We start from the raw sequence: 17779 nt of genomic DNA, 5'->3' as shown, positions 1-17779 counted from the left end.
AAGGGACTTTTTGATTATTAGAAATCGTCGTTAGAAACAGTGTATAAGGATGACCCAAGAACATGGAAATCTATATGTTTGTCTTGAAACAAGTCTCGTAACCTGTCCCGTCAAATATCCTGTAGTTATTATTAGTATTTGTGACGTCATAGCATATTACATGAAAAGGGCCGCTGTAATAGACCTTTTTCATAATGACGTCAAACGCGGAAAGTCTGATTTTACACGAAGTTTGATTAGCTCGATAGTTTTGTGGAGCCAATCAAATTCCGTGTAACATCAGACTTTCCGCGTTTGACGTCATTATAAGAAAGGTCTATTGGCGAAAGCTGTAGCGAGTTCTCTGCCATTGTATTTCCCTGCCTTTTTATGTCTGTCACTGTATGTCCCTTGTCTGTTTGTCTTTAACTATCTACGTCTGTGATGTGTGCACGTGGTTATTCTGCACTATGTGCACCATTGCATTAAATCAAGAATGTTCTTTATTCACATAATTTCTTAACTAAATCAACCTGTTTTAGCTTATAGTAAATGCAGTGAGGGAAAAACGGTAATTACAGTTTACTGTTATTAAACATACTTAAACGCTATTGGAAAACGATAAAAAGTCATATTTAGAATAAAGAAACCCAGCGCAGTCGCAGGGAACGAATAATAATCCCACACTGATCACAGCATAGAGCAATGTCATATATACTAAGCCTTCGGCTTTTGGAATCGCATCCACAGCGTGACACGCCCATCTATTGATTCTCTTTAATTGTCCTGCTTTGAGGAAAAAGGCTCCTCTTGCAAGTTTGGCTATGGCGCCGTAGTTCAGGCTTCTCGTATTTAAGCGGAAGGATTAAATTATGAAAGGATTGTGTTTTTCATTATAAACGTGAAAAAAGGTAAAGCAAATAGTCTACGAGTGACGACAATGGTTTCGCAACTTCCAAATTGATGGTTCGAATCCTACGTAAAAGAGAAGATTTAGGTAAGTTAGAAAAATATAGCTGTTGATTTTAAGATCTGTTGGCCCAGTGGTGAAGGCAATCGTCGTGTTATTACGTCGCGAGCCCATAAATATCTTCGATTGTTTACCTTGTAAAATGGCGAGGACAATGGTCTCCCAAGTGGAAAATCGATGGTTCGAATCCTACCTCATGACTCTTGCCAAGCTAGCCGGAAATCATCGCTGGTCATCACTTGGTCACCACTCATCACGCGCTGGCTGCGCGTGGGACACGAAACACTCACTCAGTTCCACCAGACTCGTCCCCAGTCGCTTTATCATATCCACTGCTTTCTGAGCTTTATCTCTAGTTAGTTATATAGCTCAGTGGGTTGTGCCGTGGGCGCGAAGAGGTCTACGGGAAGGGCGAGAAAAGAAAGTTATTTTTTCCCTTGCCTTCCCTTTACCCATTGCGCGCATCTTCCTTTGCCACTGACCGATATACATATATGTATGTATATATATATATATATATATATTATAATATATAATATATATAATATATAATATATATATATATATATAATATATATAACTATAAATTCGTGCATCTGCTGGTTTTAAAATAACGAATAACTATAAATTCGTGCATCTGCTGGTTTTAAAATAACGACTGGGAACGAGTCTGCAGTGCCACTCAGTGCACGTGGATACTGAGCTATATTAGCAAAACACAGAAGTTTCTTATCTGTATATAGCTCATCTGTGACGCCATCTTGAATTTGAGAAAAGTTGTAGTTTGGTTGTCGTTGGTATACAGCTTTGCGATACTCTTGCAAGTGTCTAGTCATGTAAACCTGATTAAAAATTAGATTAATTTTCCGACCATGGGGAAGTACAGTTCAGACGAGGATCGAAGAAGATCGCGGAGAGACCGCGATGAAAGGCGACGTCGTTCGCGAAGCCGATCAAGAACTCGGAGTCGTTCATCAGGAAGACGGCGAAAGGACTATCGGCGAAGATCACGAAGCAGGGACAGCGGGCGACGAAGGAGCAGAGACAGTTACGACAGCAGAAGCTCCAGACACAGAAGGCAACATCGTAGCTCTAGGTTGTTTGATACACATTTCTGATCTCTGGGCAATCATGCTGGCAATGAGGTTTTTATTATAAAGTTATATGCAGTCTTCTGATCATTGTGTTTTTTATTTTATTGATTATTGCTTCCTCAAATCGGATCGTTTGGATCGTAAGTAGCAAGTCACGAAGGGGTAGGTAGAGTTTTATATATGATCGCCATCCATCAGCGGCGGACATACATACATACATAAGTGATACATCGTCTATTGGTGACCGTGACTCTCAGGTCTCATTGTGTTCATTGTGTTCTGCCTTATGACCATTGTTTGAATTTAGACACAGGCATTTAGAACATGCATCCAAGGTTTTAAGTACCAATGAAATTTGGGTCATCAACAGACTATTTTGCCAGTGGGACTTGTTGCATGATTGGGGGGGGAGGGTTATGTACCCTTAAAATCTCCAGTTAAAAACCTACGGCAACAAAAGTTAACTGGAAAGCATTTATAAGAAAGAATTCAAGATGAAGCTACATAGTACTGTTTATGAGAAGTCAAAACAAGTTCATATCATATTGTGCATGTAAAATGTGCAGTTTTAATGTTGTTAAGCAGTCACATTTAAAATTATACAGCTATTTTTTCTCTCTTGCGGAGTCTTGGCACTAGGAACTATCACAAAATGTTTTGCTTTAAATATTGTGGAATTGGAAAACACCCAGAAAGTACTTGAGATTTTCACCATATGTTGGAAATGAAACTATTCCGATTTGCTCAGATTGCATTAGGAAGATTAGCATCTCTTACATGCAACATTCGTGGCTACTACCACTACTACAAAGTAATACAGAATACTTTCTCATTTTAATGTTACTGTAGTGTATAATACTTTGTTTAAATTTCCATGTCGTCAGCATCAATTTATAAATGTATGTAAACATGCAGCCATGATATATCTGCTTGTATAAATCTTCTACTTTGGTCAATTTCTAATGCCAAACTTGAGTTGTATAAAATACCGAAGTGGCAGTGTTTATATATATATAAAAAGCCATGTCATGTTTGAAAGAACAGACAGCCTTTTTTACAAGCTAACACCTAGAGGAGGTGGTCAAAACAGCTATGGAACAAATCCATTTTCCAAGATGAGATTTATCAACCTATTGAACAAGTTTTTAAAATTTGTATTTATGTTTGCCATTACAGTGAATTCAGCTATGTACAGGTAATTTAAGAAAATATTTTATAGTGCAACATTGTACCTAAAAATGTAGGTATATAATTATCTTTTCAGATTTTGTCTTGGACTGTCACTAAATTTGCAAACAAGAATCCTCCATTCATTTACATTTCTCAAAATAATGAAGAAAATCTGATCAATAAATAAAGATTTTCAACCTTAAAAAGGGCAACTTGATAATCTTTATAATCATGCTGAATAATCACAACTAATTGTATCAAAAATCTCAGTGCCATGTACAGTATATATGTGGTTTATTAATATTTGTATGTCTGTTGATTTTTGCTGGCAATATAGCAATAGAGTTTATGTTTGCAGCATAAATGTGTTTTTGGCCCACTGAGTGAACACTTTAGTCATTCTTCTGATTTGCTTAGATCAGCGGGCTAAAATCTATCTCAGGCTGGCAAATTTATCTTTTAGCCCGCAAAATACACCGCAATGCCTGCCAAAGTTAATATAATATGTATTTTTAGATGCCAAAATGGAAATCCTCCTTTTTCACCTTCCTAAATATGTACTTTTTCAAACTTTAAAATAATATTTTCATACGTTATGTGATTTAAAACGTTATATGGTGTAATTTGATAAAAGATGAATTATAAAAAGAAAAAATCTTAGAAAACCTACAGTTGATGAAGTTGACTACAACAATAATTTATACAGAATTAAATGTATATCATATCTTACTCATGTTGAGGTGGACTTCTTCATTTAAGATAATAATTTTATCAACATGATCTATTATTTTCATTCTCAAACAAATTGTTATCAAAGCTCGAAACTCAAAGAGATTTATCCCTATTAGAATAGTCTCATACTTTTCTCGGTAGTTTGAGATTAAGATGAACTGAGGTAGTTCAGATAGCAATAATTTTAACAATATTACAATTACCTCACCTCTCTATACTTACACATTTGATCCTCAGGATAACAAAACAGAATTAACAAAATTACAAGTAATTTCCAAATATATCATTGTCAATTAGTATTTGGATTTAGGTTTGTTTAAATAATTCTGATATTTTCAAACTTGATGTACTGTCATAGGAATCCAAACGTCACCAAACTCACACAGCGCAACTGGGCTAAATTTTATTAGTTCAAATAGTATTTATTATGATTCCTATGATACTGTATGCCCAACCTCGCTGATTATTTGTTGGTCTCCTGTTCAGCTGTCAAACGTTTAGCTATTCGCCACAGCATTAAATTCGTTTTTCAATGCAACTCAGAATTTACATACATTGTCATTGCTCGTTTATCTCAGTCTCAGAAGGATTTCAGAATGAAAACTCTTGCACCTAAAACGACGAAAAGTTCGATGGTGGTTGTGCGATTCACATCGAGCAAGCAATTGTATTTTTTTACCTTACGTTCACGTTTCATGTCATAAGGTGTTTTTCGTTCAATTTCTTTCGAAGATGCATGTACTAGTCGTACATTAACAAGACCCTGTCCCTGGGTACGAGGTTGATACAGTAAATGGCATTGCTATTAGATCTGTCAGTTCTGCGATGCTAAACGCCTACGGTTTAATATGTACTCGCATGTTTTTGAGTTGCGAATCTTTTATCGAGAACATTTTTACTTTATTAGTGCTGTGTCGATCATTTTACAAAAATGGTCGTTATCCGAAACATGTATTAAAAACTCTGTTTTTAACTTTCTAGATAGACATCGCAGATCACGGAGTCGTTCAAGAAGCAGATCTCAAGGACGGAGATCACGTTCATCCCACAGGAGCGGCCGAAGAAGAAGTAGAGATAGGTACTGATTGTAACTGATACAGTGGAGCTTTTGAATAGACAGGCCACAGCATCAAAAAGGAATTTATATGTAACAAATGAAATCAAAATTCTTCGATGACCTGTTCGTTGTATGAAAGTAACATTTACTCTTTGATGCCATTACGTTATATAACTTTCGGAAACAAGTACATAATAATATTATGATACTGTATACACTGAGATATAAAATTGGACATGAAATTTTCTAACGCTTATACGGATGCCTACATTCAATATTTCGTGACGTGTGATACATTCAGCTAGTGTGCACTGTTTTCCTTCCAGAAAAGTGTCAAGTGCTTCAAGGTCGTCATCAAGATCAAGGGTAATTCTTTATATTCTTAAGTATTGCTGAAGGGGCGATGGAGCCGTGTGGCAAAGTAAAGGCTGCTTTCCACTTACGCGTTTTTTATACGCACGTACACGTACGGAAATTTTTAAATGCTTTTAAATTTTCATTATTTAACATCTAGGTCAACTAATGCATACTAGAATATGCAGAAAACTAAGTTCCTTCGATTTATTCACTTGGTTTTTTCAAAGGTAGCATGTACAAGGATTTAGACTTTTACGTGCGTGTACGTGCGTATGAAAAACGCGTAAGTGGAAAACAGCCTTAACGCTATTAGAATCCATCATTATGTGTATTAAGTAGAATGAAAAAATAATATTACTTAAAAGTTAAATGACGTTAAAGCATAGACAATCCAAAAGACAAATAAATTGTCTTTTGGATTGTCTATGGTTAAAGGTACCAGGAAAGGGTGGTTTATTTGTGAAATGACATGTTATTAAATGCAGTAAATGCAGACATGCAAGTAAACAATGTTCCAAATTAATGATATTAGCTATTACGTATATATACGAAGTACGCATATTGAGATTAAATGAGATGATAGATAAGACTGTGAGCTATATGATAATGTACTTTCTTCTTTTTTGACGATGTATTAATCTCATGCATTTTTTTAGTCCTCAAGCCGCGGCAAAGGTTCTGCTAAAGATATCCAAAGAGATGTCAATAATGGTATGTACATGTAGTACTCTCTATTTATGTAGGTATGTGTATAGCTGAAGGCCATTAAAATGGAGTATACGTCCGTTTACAGTATCTTTTGTTATGTACGCGTGGGTCATCCCAAGCAGCAATTACTTAGTCCTTGGCATATGACATGTCCTCCCGTTTATGGTGATTTTAAATCTTAACAACTACACGACACTTTTTTATACAGACATTAAAGACACTCCACCCTTCATTCCAAGTGCTGATGCTCTTGCTAAAATCGAAAGTGCGGGTTTTGCTCCAGAAACGTTTGTATCAAATAATTTAAGCAAAGTAGGTGCTCTTTTTTTGCATCATAACCGCAGTTGCATAATAGATAACAGAACTTATTATTGCTAGTTATATATAATATATAAACACACACTACTTATACATTACTACTACACATTAGTGATTAGAGTTGTACAATAGTACATTATATACCTAAATATTATATAGCTACATAAATATACCATATAGTTTGATATATATAGTTCGCGGTGCAAATTAACTTTACTATTTGTAAAAAATTAAATATAACCCCATAGTGTGGATAAAGCTACAATCTCTCATCTCGCCAAGCACTTTTATTTTTTCGCAGATCATGCGGTATTAAGCAAATAACGGCACACCTAATTAATAACTTCAAATATATAGGGTGAAAATGGTGACTCGGCGCTTAATTCCCATGAAAGAAGTCATGAAGATGCGATGTTTGGGAAAAGCGGTGATCATGTATCAAGAATAACTGATGTCAAATCAAATGACAACCATGTGCAATCGACAGAAAAGGAAAGTGGGGTCATGGCATCGATAGTGAGTGTCACTGAGAGAGCGTATAGAATTTATTATTTTCTCTGTTTTCTTTTTGTAATTCATATAACGCATCTTTTGATAACTATTGTTGGATATGTTGTTATCCATACTCTATATCTATTTACACTGTACTCGCTGCAATTTACACGTGCATGCAATATTCACAACATGTTTTAGACTTCGTTCTTCCATAGGTTCTTCTTCGATAGCTATTTTTTTATTGATGCTTTTATATCCTTTTTAAACCTGTTAAACTTGCTTCTGCTTTATGTGCTGTAGTTGCATGAACGGGAGGACGTGAAGAATAACAGATGGATGAAGAAACTGCAGTCAATGAGGGAAAAAAAGTTATCAAACACTTGAAAATTATTTGCGTACCTCTGTTCCTATGTGTGTACACGTAATGACGTTCAGGACAGAAGGAAATTATCCGCACTTTCTAAAAAGATGGTACTCAAAAAGGATCCACTGGTGAAAGGGAAAGTCGGTGAAATAGAATGACGATACATATCTTCGAGTAGCTGAAGTTAGTTAAACAGCAACATTACATAATATGAAGTTCATCGTTGCGGTTGGATGGGAAAATAATCCACTAAAAGTCCGATGTCAAACTTTATGACGTGGTGTAAATTGACTGAAAGGTGGCTCGCGGGCTATATGCTCCTGCTTCAGCAAAAGGAATTCAGCCAATCATCATGGATCTCTCTCTAAATCGATTAGTTAACTTTGACCAATTTAAATAATGGCTAATAAGCATAAAAATGTATAATGTTTTAGATACTACTTAGTGAGTTACCTTGTGTAGTAACTGTTATTAACACTCACCCCAGTATACAGGTCACAAGTGCAAAACTCATGCAACATCTTTTTCAAAACTGTTTGGTTCCAATTCATGACATTAATATATATTATAATATATATTATAATATATAATATATATATATATATATAATAATATATTATATATATATATATATATATATAAACAAATCAACAAAATATAATCATAAAATTGTATTTCATCGCTACACTGTGTTTCACGTACTAGTTTTAGTACGATCCTCAGGCGATAACTATTTACAACGGTTTACGCACACGCGTTTTTGATTGATTACGCGAGAGTTTTAACGTGCATGTTTGCGCTCGCAAACATGCACGTTAAAACTCTCGCGTAATCAATCAAAAACGCGTGTGCGTAAACCGTTGTAAATAGTTATCGCCTGAGGATCGTACTAAAACTAGTACGTGAAACACAGTGTAGCGATGAAATACAATTTTATGATTATATTTTGTTGATTTGTTTGTGTTTTTGCTCTACTATTTACTTGTATTGAGCACTCTGGTTTACTACGCACAAATCCAAGATTATATATATATATATATATATATATATATATATATATATATATATATATATATATATATATATACATTACAGTAAAATTTTTATGAATGTAATGAATCTCTGCCATGCAAAATATCAAAACATCAAACGCAAGCTGTTTATATACGAATAAAAATTGAAAATGTACCTTTTATTCTGCATTGGCTTGCGGACTCCTTCTTTGATTATACGTACTGTTCAATATGTCTCATTCTATGCGTATATGCAACAAATTTTACAGGCATTTTTAATGCATTTCAAAGGTTCTTTATTGGTAGAAAAATATCCCATTTTGTCTGTACAGAAGGTACATAAAATATACATATTATATGCTACAAGAATTTCAATCCATATTATTTTAGCCTCGTCGCTAGCAGTCGTGGTCGCACAGCAGATCCTGTATGTAGGCGTATGATACAAACAGAATGTACATGAGGAAGAATGATATGCCCACGGTACGACTCAAACGGAACTTCACCGCTCCGAATACGCCGAGGCATATGAGCAAGACTATTAGAAGTATGAAACCAAATTTCACGTGTGGAACAAGTGTCATCTCGTCATTGTCATACAATTTCTATAAAAAATGATTTCATGTTTCTAAGAAAACAGACTATGGAGCCTAATACTGCAACTCATTCTCGTGTGGAGACTAAAAGCATGGGTGAGACTTGAATTTATGAGTTCTGTAAGATGTTTTGAACGATTTTTCAAGGTTGATAAATTTCCTGCTTTTAAAGCGAAAGTTTATTAATATTCATTCTTTGTATATTTTATGCATTCTACAACTCCGAATTTTGCACCTCTAAAGGCTTGTTTACACTTGTGATTTTTGCTGCGATTTTATGTGCAATTTTCTTCTTTTAATAGCTGTGAACGAGTAATAATTTACGAATGCTTTGAACATCCGTGACTAATTCACTCATCCGCATTTGTCAAAAGAAAAAATTGTAGCAAAAATTGCGAGTTGTAAAATTAATATAATGAGCCTTGTTAATGTTACCTGATCAGCATCGCTGAGAAGTCGAATAGGTCCAAGGTCATCAATAAGAGATTTGATCACAAACGGTAGACCAATACCTAAGTCGATGTCAAATACATTGGAACCAATGGCGTTTGAAACGGCCATATCGCCAAAACCATCTCGCGCAACGATGATAGAACTTAGTGCGTCCTATAAAACAAAATGCCCTTATTTAGGCCCTAATTGCTTTACTTGAACTAACTTTCTACAATTTTCTCCCATATCAGCATGGTGCAGTGGCATAGTGTAACGGATAATCGCAAGAATTTTCCTGAAAAATATTTTTGTTACGTTTCTTGTTCCAAAATTTGAAAGTTGATTAACGAGTTGATTAGAACCGTTTTAATTTTACAGCAAAGTAAAAAATGCCCTGATGTCTCACCGGAATGCTTGTTCCAATTGCTACAACGACCAAACCCATTGTAAACTTATCAATATTTAAGATGCAGCCAACTCGTCCAACCAGGGTGACCATGCCGAAGCTCAAGATAGCAATCCATACAATTGAGGCCAAGAACGAGACGAGGAAGTACTTCCGGTTGTGTGCCTCCGAGCAACTTGGTATTGTCCACGTGAACATACATAAGAACGGAAACGAGACGATGAAAAGGATCCAATCGACTATGTAACGAATGCCAGCCAAGCAACCACCACCTTCGCCTTTCTCTGGAAAATTTGCGTTAACGGCGGGAAGGCAAGGAACAATTCGCATTTTCGAGTCAGCTTCTTCTTCGCCATGGGCACTGGACTCACCTATATTGGTTTTTCGCGAGAACATACATGATTGAGTGAACTGTAAGCCTAAATTTGATAAATTATTTCATGCATGCTAATATGGGCCCAAATGTTTGGAACAAAAGGAACCGAGTTATCTCTCTTGAGAATTAGGAATGAATAAATCAAAACTAGCTCATGCAGATGCAGCCTAAAGGGGTTCAAAATGGCAGATGATCAATAATAGGCAATGACCGGCCAAATCAACTATCAACAATTATTTGCACATATTTAAGTGTTATACCGTGCAGTGATTTTCTCGAAAGCTGCGCTACATAGTAACATACGGCACTGATGAAACATGCTGACGCTGAAATGATTGCAACAAACGCAGAAGAATATTTGTGTCTCAAAACCTCTAATTCAGTCCTTTTTCTTAAGAAATACGTGTATTAAGGAGGTTATAAACGATTTTGACCGAGCAATTTTCATGTAAATTACTGGATTAGCAAGTGAAAAACTGTCTCTGTGGGGTTGTTTCGAAGCGTTGCGAATCGAGGACATTTGTGTGGACATCATAACTCATACCTACGTCTCCGTCGTTTTCCTTACTGTCATCGTGATGGATTTTCTCATGTTGGGCGGATAGCCGCCGCATCTCTCTGTGGATGTGTCCGGCCGCGATGGATTTCACCTTGACCATCTCTTGCGGATACGCAGAATGCCCTCCCACGGAGCTCTTTCTTCGCATCTTTTCGTCGTCAAGCAAGTTGTTTTCGAATAAGGAAGGGATTAAAGGTTCAGAATTAGTGGTTACCTTCTCGACCTGGGCAACTATGTCAAGCCTCCGGGCACTTCTGGGTCGTATCTAAGACCCGGTCACAAACGAAGGAGCGTATGGAAGAAACGATTATTCCGGATAAATTGAAGATGCCGCAGGAAGAAGACGCATAAATAAAAGCAATGAAATAAATCTTGGTCAGTTTATGTTCTCTTTCTAAAATTCTGAAACAAATTCTCAAATGTTACTTTCTCTTCTAAGCTGTCTGCGTCTGCCTGATCCTTCCGCCTTCTCGAATCAAAAATTGAAATACATGTCATAAACTAAATAATCGGTCTCTGTAATTCGAATTTGTAATCTTATTTAGAATGTGTGGATTGTGGCCGGGCAACCTTCGCTACGCTTCCTGTTCCATATTCTCCTCAGGCTCAGAGATACTGAAACTGATTGAATTGCATAATAGACCAACTTTTGATTCAGGCGATCATAAGTTTGTCTATTATGCTACTAAGCTAAGCGGTCCATTGGGTCCTCTCACCATTTGTACGTTTTTATAAACATGTATGCTGCCGGCAATTCCTCTGGCAGAAATATAAGAGCGTGTAAAAGCATTGGTTATGGAATGCATCTCTGCTATTAAATGTTACCATGCAATGTCAATTTACCTAACCTGCACGGTAAAGATAAGCGTACATCCACTTGGAACCGATAAAGTATTTGAAATATTTTAGTTTGCAGCCTTGCACTGGAAATGCTCTTTCTCAATACTCAAGAGGAATCAAATTACTTGCTTCGGAAAAATTTTCCTAAGATTTCTCCATGCAACTATGCAAAGCTGACAGGTTGAAGTAGGGCAAAATAATCTACATTTTCGTTTGGGAGAAACCTATTTCTGAGCTACGGTTGCTTCTATGCCTTTTTCATTGCACCAAATACTTACAAATGATCTAGCTATCTCTCCTTTGTGAGAATGCGAAAAATGAGGAAGCGTCCCATGTCCTGCAGAACCGATACTGTGGGTCGATTTGGTTCCTTCAAAGCCGACCTAATTGAAGAAACAGATGCTTTTATTCACAGTTTACTGGATGGATTCTTTAATGTCAGGCACATGTGAGCGATGAGCAAAAAGCTGTGCTGTAAAAATTTTGTGAACGGGTAAGACCTCTACAGCAGTATACTTGAAAGCGTATAAGCTACCTTCAATGGTTGTAAGGGAGGAAGTCTTCCTTGTGGAGGTGTTGCATCTTTGTTGTGGTTGTCCTCTGGAGGTTCGTTAGTTTGTTCCTTTTCGTTGATCTCAATAACGGTTTCAACTGTAGTTGGTATATCCACAACCTCGGGACTAACTCGGCCTACCTTGTTCCTAGACACGTGGCAATAATTGAAGCTAGACCCTTTTTTTGCACATGCATATAACCTCAACTGCGCATATAAGACTCAACTGTGCATATAAGACTCAACTGCGCATATAACCTCAACTGCGCATATAAGACTTAACTGCGCGCATAACCTCAACTGCGCATATAAGACTTAACTGCGCATATAAGACTCAACTGCGCATATAAGACTCAACTGCGCATATAACCTCAACTGCGCATATAAGACTTAACTGCGCGCATAACCTCAACTGCGCATATAAGACTCAACTGCGCATATAAGACTCAACTGCGCATATAAGACTTGACTGCGCATATAAGACTCAACTGCGCATCCGAATGCCGAAGGTTGTTGTATCAAAATATTAATATATAATTTAATGCCAAAATTTCTCGAATAGCAATCAGATTTTTTTACGGTTGACTTGTTCTGAATATTTTGGTGTGTTGGTTGGTTTATTGATTAATATAATTATGGGCACCGACTTGATGCATCCGCAAGCAGAACAACTCTTGACAGACAACTTCCATGCAACCGACTCTAATATATACTTACCCCCATCCCTCTAAATATTCCATAAGATTGCTGTTGTATTTCATCAACAAAATGTACATGAAGTACAGCGACAGTAGTATTACAGATTCGTAAAATTCGAATTTTGCATCCCACGCAAAGAGAACAAATACGGCTATGGAAAGAGCGTAGCAGATTGAATCGCGAATCAAGGGTCGCCAGTCCAGCTGAAGTGTCTGTGAAGGAAAAGTCATAATTAATACTATAAGGATGGCTGAATATGGCCGAAATGCACGCCCTGAAGCATAAATTGGAGTTACTATTTGGAAATCAGGTATATATCACATTTCTCGGTTAAACCTATAGCTCTCCTCCTTTTTTAAACATTTCAGGGAGTAAAAAAGGGCAGCAAATATAATAACAATTTATTAGTAGCTTGGTTGTAAATTTGCCACAGGGTAGGAGATTTATATGCACGTGTACTGTCAGTCCGCAAACACTTTGATTCACATATAGCTACATGTAAAGTCTTTACCTGTGTTGTTAAGGCAGCTGTTAACGCTATAATAACCAGTAGATTGAAAACTGCACTCCTAAAAACCCAAATACAAAGGTCAATGCAAATCCGTTTTACGTAAGTTTTACTGTTCCACAGACATGGAATTCATTCTCTCATCGTTTTGTGACAAAAGTTCCCTTTGTGAAATCCCAGCAGATCACGATGTTCTCCGCAGTCAATTTATCACAGTTCTTTCCCTCCGGGAGACATATAGGATACAAGAATCGTTTTGCCTAAATTGTGTTGTGGGGTCTCTCCCTAACCATAATATTCTGATGCGGATGAATGCAAACGTACCCAACAATGGTGCCAACTCCCACATCGCTATCCGCAGTAACACCAGCAACGGATGTAAACAGCTCCGGTGCCGACGATCCAGCCGCCATGAAGGTTGCACCAGCAACGTCTTCGGAAAGATCGAGTTTCTCCGAAATTGCTTCCAGTGACGGAACGAAAAAATCATCACAGATGATGGCTAGAGCTGTAAAGCAAAAAAGATTGAAGTCATTGAAGTTTAATTCAAAGTCATATGACTCGTATTCCACCACCCTATATCTATATGGTTGTTTTCTATTCGGTAACTGTATTCGCCATCTTATGTTTTACACAGACACAGATCAATTGTGTCTGGGATCGACCAAATTTTACAGTGATGTTGGGACATCACTAATTCGAAATTACTTCTATACAATTACAAGATGTAGAATTGCTGACTCCAACTTTCATTTTTTTAATACGCTTTTCGTCCGGTGTATCAATTAATCGCTGATGTTTCCCAACAACACTGGTAGTAAAAGAAACCGTTTTCAATAGTTCATTAACCATTTACCTATAAAAATTATTATGACACATAAAATGTGCAGCGCCATCCATCCATAAGCCTTGTTTGGTGTTGTGTTCTTGTTATGGGGATCAGACTCATTACGTAAATAATCCGTCTCAAAGTCACATGTTTCCCACTGGCTTGTTGATAACAAGTTTCTTGCAGTGTAAGTTGATTTTCCTGCAATGGCGAACGAAAGTCATACAGTTTGTATCTTTCAAAAGAACGACGACGATAATATATTAAGTACAGCGACAGAAAACGCTAAACGATATCAGCAACTTACAGTAAAAGAGCTTGCAAACGCGTCGTTTAGCTAAAACACGCGATAACAAATGAATGCATGATGATCATTGAATCTTTTCACTAAGTTTTCAAAGAACTTGCAGCCACAGACTACACCTCAGCTAAATTACGCTAGGTTTTAAAATATTACCGACGTTAATTATTTATGAGGTGGATATTTCTATTTGGTGGATTTGCCAGAATTTTATTTTACCTTACTCCTTAGTCTGGAAAATTCTAACCAAATCAGTAATGTGCAGTGATTTTATGTTATTGTATCTGTAAATGGCGTGAAAATTCGATGTAGACTGTTTTATGTCCAGTGTAGATGTCGCATCGAATGCAACTTCAGAAGACAATAGATAATAGGCCTGCATGGTTAACCTCAATTTTTATCTTATTAACTATTGTCTTGATGCATTCGACGATACAAAAATGCGGCGTCAAAACAAAGCGCAAGACATTAGTTATAACTTCAGTATACCGAACAGTCATCATTCGTCCAAGTGCGGAAAGGTAAATATAGTCGCCCTATACTCAAAGTCCGATTAGCGTTGGAGCATGCAGCCTCTCTCCTGGGCTACATTTTAATTACTATAGAAGTCTTTGCCGGAAATATGCGTGATATGCATGTTTCTTTTAAAATTCTGAAAAATTTAATCTCTAGTAGTTGAATCCAACCGCCACCAGCACGTTTTTGGAAACTTTGAGGGGTAGATTTGCGTATCGCATCCGCGGGCTAGCCCGGTGAACGACATTCCGACGTTTAATATCGTTTAGACAGAGAGAGCTAAATAAAAGATTTAATAGTAAATATTAAAGTTGCCTTTTAAAATAACCTGCGGCTGCGTAAAAAAAATTCAATTTTCACTTTCAGTAAAAAATCGCACAGACACGCATATACTCGTATCGTGACATAAAATATTTCGTCAAACTATCCAGCCTTTGCTTTTGACATTGGTTTTCAAAATTACTCTCTTTTACAACAAATTTTCCGATCTTAGGATTGGCATCAAAAACGTATATCTTTAGAAATATATGTTCACTAAATGGTTGGATGCTTAATTTGCCTTTGAACTGGCTTTAATAAGTACAGCGCCGGTCGCCCAGGCCCAGGGGATCCAACTACCTTAGCAGACACTTTTGTCGTGTAGCCGTAGCCATAGTCAGTGCTATGGCAGTAATCCTGTCATGGAAAATTCGATAGACGATACTGAGGATAGCAGCAACATACAAACCGAACCAGCTGCAGAAGCCGCAGATCGAAGAAGATAAGCCTTCGACTTCAATGACAACATGGCAATTAGCAATTCAAGCTATATAAGTTATGACCAATATCACGTTTCAAAGTAGAAGCTTTGCCTTGGTAATAAAAGTAGAATTCTATAACACCCGCTTATCTACTTTTGATGTAAAGATTTTGGTCATCCAGACCAAGGTCGATAAGAAGGAGTAAAAAAAGGACTTATTACTGAGTGCTTTAAATGTTCAGTGGCAGTGGACCGAACGAATTCCCCACCGTGCCCGTCCTCGCGTCCCTTGAAAAGGGGTCAAAAGCTTTACCTAATTCTTAAATCTTAATTATATGATTGTACAATACAGTACAGTATTAACATACACGAGTATGGATTCTGTATTACCTGAACGGATATGCTGAACTCCATTAGATGTTAGAGAATGAAATATCGAGGTGCAACACAGCAATCCGACGAAAACCAACACGCGGGCTAACAGTGACTTGCGCCTCGGACGAGTTCTCAAACCACTCGCTAATTTCTGTATCATTTTCGTTCAATGGCAATGCTGCATGAAAACACAAGTCATTAAATGCATTTGAAAAGAAAACTTAACGTAGTCAAACAAATCGAACCTTCGTGTATAATTTTGTATATCAGCCTAAATACTCTTCATAAACGTTATCCTTTTTTAACTTAAGAAACATTTTTCGTATCTTGAAGATATAAATGTATCGGCAGCGGTTTTTTACCGAGCACACAGTCTGGAAATACGTTGGAAATAATATTTCATTTAACATCTGCTTTTAATCCTTGTTTTGCCCAAGACCATATTTAACATAACTCATAAGCAAATTTAAGCACTTATGACACAAACAAACTTGAAGAGGGGTTTGTGATGAACGTAGCAAAAGGCAGCATTTCAGCATGCAAATGGCGTAATTCAAGCTAATATATTCGTTGCAGTGGTTTTTATTTTTGCCTTTGCTTGCAGCATAGGGAAGTCAGTAGCATTCATAGCGGGTATCTGACACTAATTCGCAAAAGTGATGTTTTGTAGCAGAAAGCAATTACTCGTTTCGCTTAACCGGCCTTTTGTCTACTATGAAAAGGTTTCAAACAAATGCAAAAACAAATAGCATGAAGATCAAACGTATATCATCTTACTCACCGGCAAGTGACCTTTCGTCACAAAGTGCTCCATGGTGCTGCCGAGTTGATCAAAAGGCCATTTTCTCAATGAAAACAGGAGTTTGGTTTTTATTATAAAGTATAGGAGATTGATTTTCTCGCAGTACACGCAGTAACAGTTAATTTCAGTCAAATGACGTATGCAAACAAGCTTAGACTCGCAATTGGGCTTGTTCCCATGGTAACAGTGCCGAAGTTCACACGCGCGACCATGGAGTTTTAGCATTGTTTGTGATTTTGGCAGCTGAACAGCGTAGTTTAATAAGAAAAAAGGAGACACTTTCGAGTTTTTTTAACTAAGAAGTAACGAAGAACAATGTTCAAAACAGGACCTCAGTAAAGTATTAAATACATCCGGTGATAATCCTTTATTATCGAAAATATGTTGATACAGTCAAGCAAGGTTGACGGGCCCAGTTTATAAACAATTACCGAGCTCGTAAGATAAACTTTTAATCAATATTTGCAAATTAAAATCTCGCAGGACGGCAAGGTGCTAACCCACTGAAATACGGCGGAGCTCGCTAAGTGTAGACAGCCATTTAATTAAAAACTGCTTCAAACCGCGGAGGGGAGAAAGCGCGGCAAGGAACTGAGGGGAACCAGAGACAGGGAGTGTTAAAGACCAAGCGAAACTAGGTGGGGGGCATCTAGTGATTCTATGATTGCCCTGTTGGGTCGTGATTCCTTAGGACACCGTGAAATTCATAGCTCCTAAGATGCCACTTCTGGGAATTGTTTTGAAAATTCATTCAGAGAATGATTCAGTAACTACAACTGGTGAAAGAAATTAAGACGTGCATGCAGAAGGTTAATCACAATGTCATTGACAGTATGTCGTAATTCGCCGAACCTCGTGATGCATAGTGTGCTTCTGTAAACTATCTCAACAGTAATACAGGCTAATCTTAGTTAAGTCGCATACCAGTGTTGTGCTGACTCGCCAGTCGATCTATCATGCACCTACTGCCTGCCACTAATCTTTTTTAAAT

At 37.1% G+C, this 17779-nt stretch overlaps 2 protein-coding genes across 4 annotated transcripts; one reads left to right on the top strand and one right to left on the bottom strand.

Annotated features, from left to right (window-relative positions):
- The first annotated feature begins 1696 nt into the window (after positions 1-1696).
- On the top strand, positions 1697-7792 carry LOC114523435 (serine/threonine-protein kinase fray2-like). The gene is made up of 8 exons (XM_028544350.1): positions 1697-2045; positions 2192-2205; positions 4927-5023; positions 5329-5368; positions 6016-6070; positions 6276-6379; positions 6743-6901; positions 7181-7792. The coding sequence occupies exons 1-8, from the start codon at positions 1822-1824 to the stop codon at positions 7262-7264; spliced, it is 777 nt and encodes a 258-aa protein (XP_028400151.1). The 5' UTR covers positions 1697-1821; the 3' UTR covers positions 7265-7792.
- A 691-nt stretch (positions 7793-8483) lies between these two features.
- LOC114523463 (sodium/potassium/calcium exchanger 1-like) lies at positions 8484-16910 on the bottom strand. 3 transcript variants are annotated; one of them, XM_028544390.1, is made up of 12 exons: positions 16768-16910; positions 16002-16164; positions 14083-14256; positions 13551-13734; positions 13230-13287; positions 12737-12930; positions 12002-12167; positions 11745-11849; positions 10612-10891; positions 9692-10062; positions 9289-9459; positions 8484-8862 (listed from the first exon to the last, which is right to left on the bottom strand). In XM_028544390.1, exons 2-12 carry the CDS (start codon positions 16144-16146, stop codon positions 8656-8658), a joined length of 2055 nt encoding a protein of 684 aa, XP_028400191.1. In that variant the 5' UTR covers positions 16147-16164; positions 16768-16910; the 3' UTR covers positions 8484-8655. The 3 variants fall into 3 exon arrangements, with proteins under 3 accessions (XP_028400191.1, XP_028400192.1, XP_028400193.1); XM_028544391.1 differs by lacking the exon at positions 16768-16910 and adding an exon at positions 16232-16413; XM_028544392.1 differs by lacking the exons at positions 16002-16164; positions 16768-16910 and adding an exon at positions 14363-14546 and having other exon boundaries at positions 8485-8862.
- Between the last annotated feature and the right edge of the window lie 869 nt (positions 16911-17779).

The sequence above is a fragment of the Dendronephthya gigantea genome, unplaced genomic scaffold (assembly GCF_004324835.1).
Source record: "Dendronephthya gigantea isolate DGI-Jeju-01 unplaced genomic scaffold, DenGig_1.0 000027F, whole genome shotgun sequence".
NCBI lineage: Eukaryota > Metazoa > Cnidaria > Anthozoa > Malacalcyonacea > Nephtheidae > Dendronephthya > Dendronephthya gigantea.
The sequence above is the reverse complement of the archived record's forward strand: the minus strand, read 5'-3'. Positions and strand labels throughout refer to the sequence as shown.

Coding starts and splice junctions, on each gene's coding strand:
- LOC114523435 (XM_028544350.1), top strand. CDS start 1,822: ATGGGGAAGTACAGTTCAGACGAGGATCGAAGAAGATCGCGGAGAGAC. Junction 5,024..5,328: donor CGAAGAAGAAGTAGAGATAG/GTACTGATTGTA, acceptor TTTTCCTTCCAG/AAAAGTGTCAAGTGCTTCAA. Junction 6,071..6,275: donor CCAAAGAGATGTCAATAATG/GTATGTACATGT, acceptor TTTTTTATACAG/ACATTAAAGACACTCCACCC.
- LOC114523463 (XM_028544390.1), bottom strand. CDS start 16,146: ATGATACAGAAATTAGCGAGTGGTTTGAGAACTCGTCCGAGGCGCAAG. Junction 13,735..14,082: donor TGTCATAATAATTTTTATAG/GTAAATGGTTAA, acceptor TTTGCTTTACAG/CTCTAGCCATCATCTGTGAT. Junction 11,850..12,001: donor CTCCCTTACAACCATTGAAG/GTAGCTTATACG, acceptor TTCTTCAATTAG/GTCGGCTTTGAAGGAACCAA.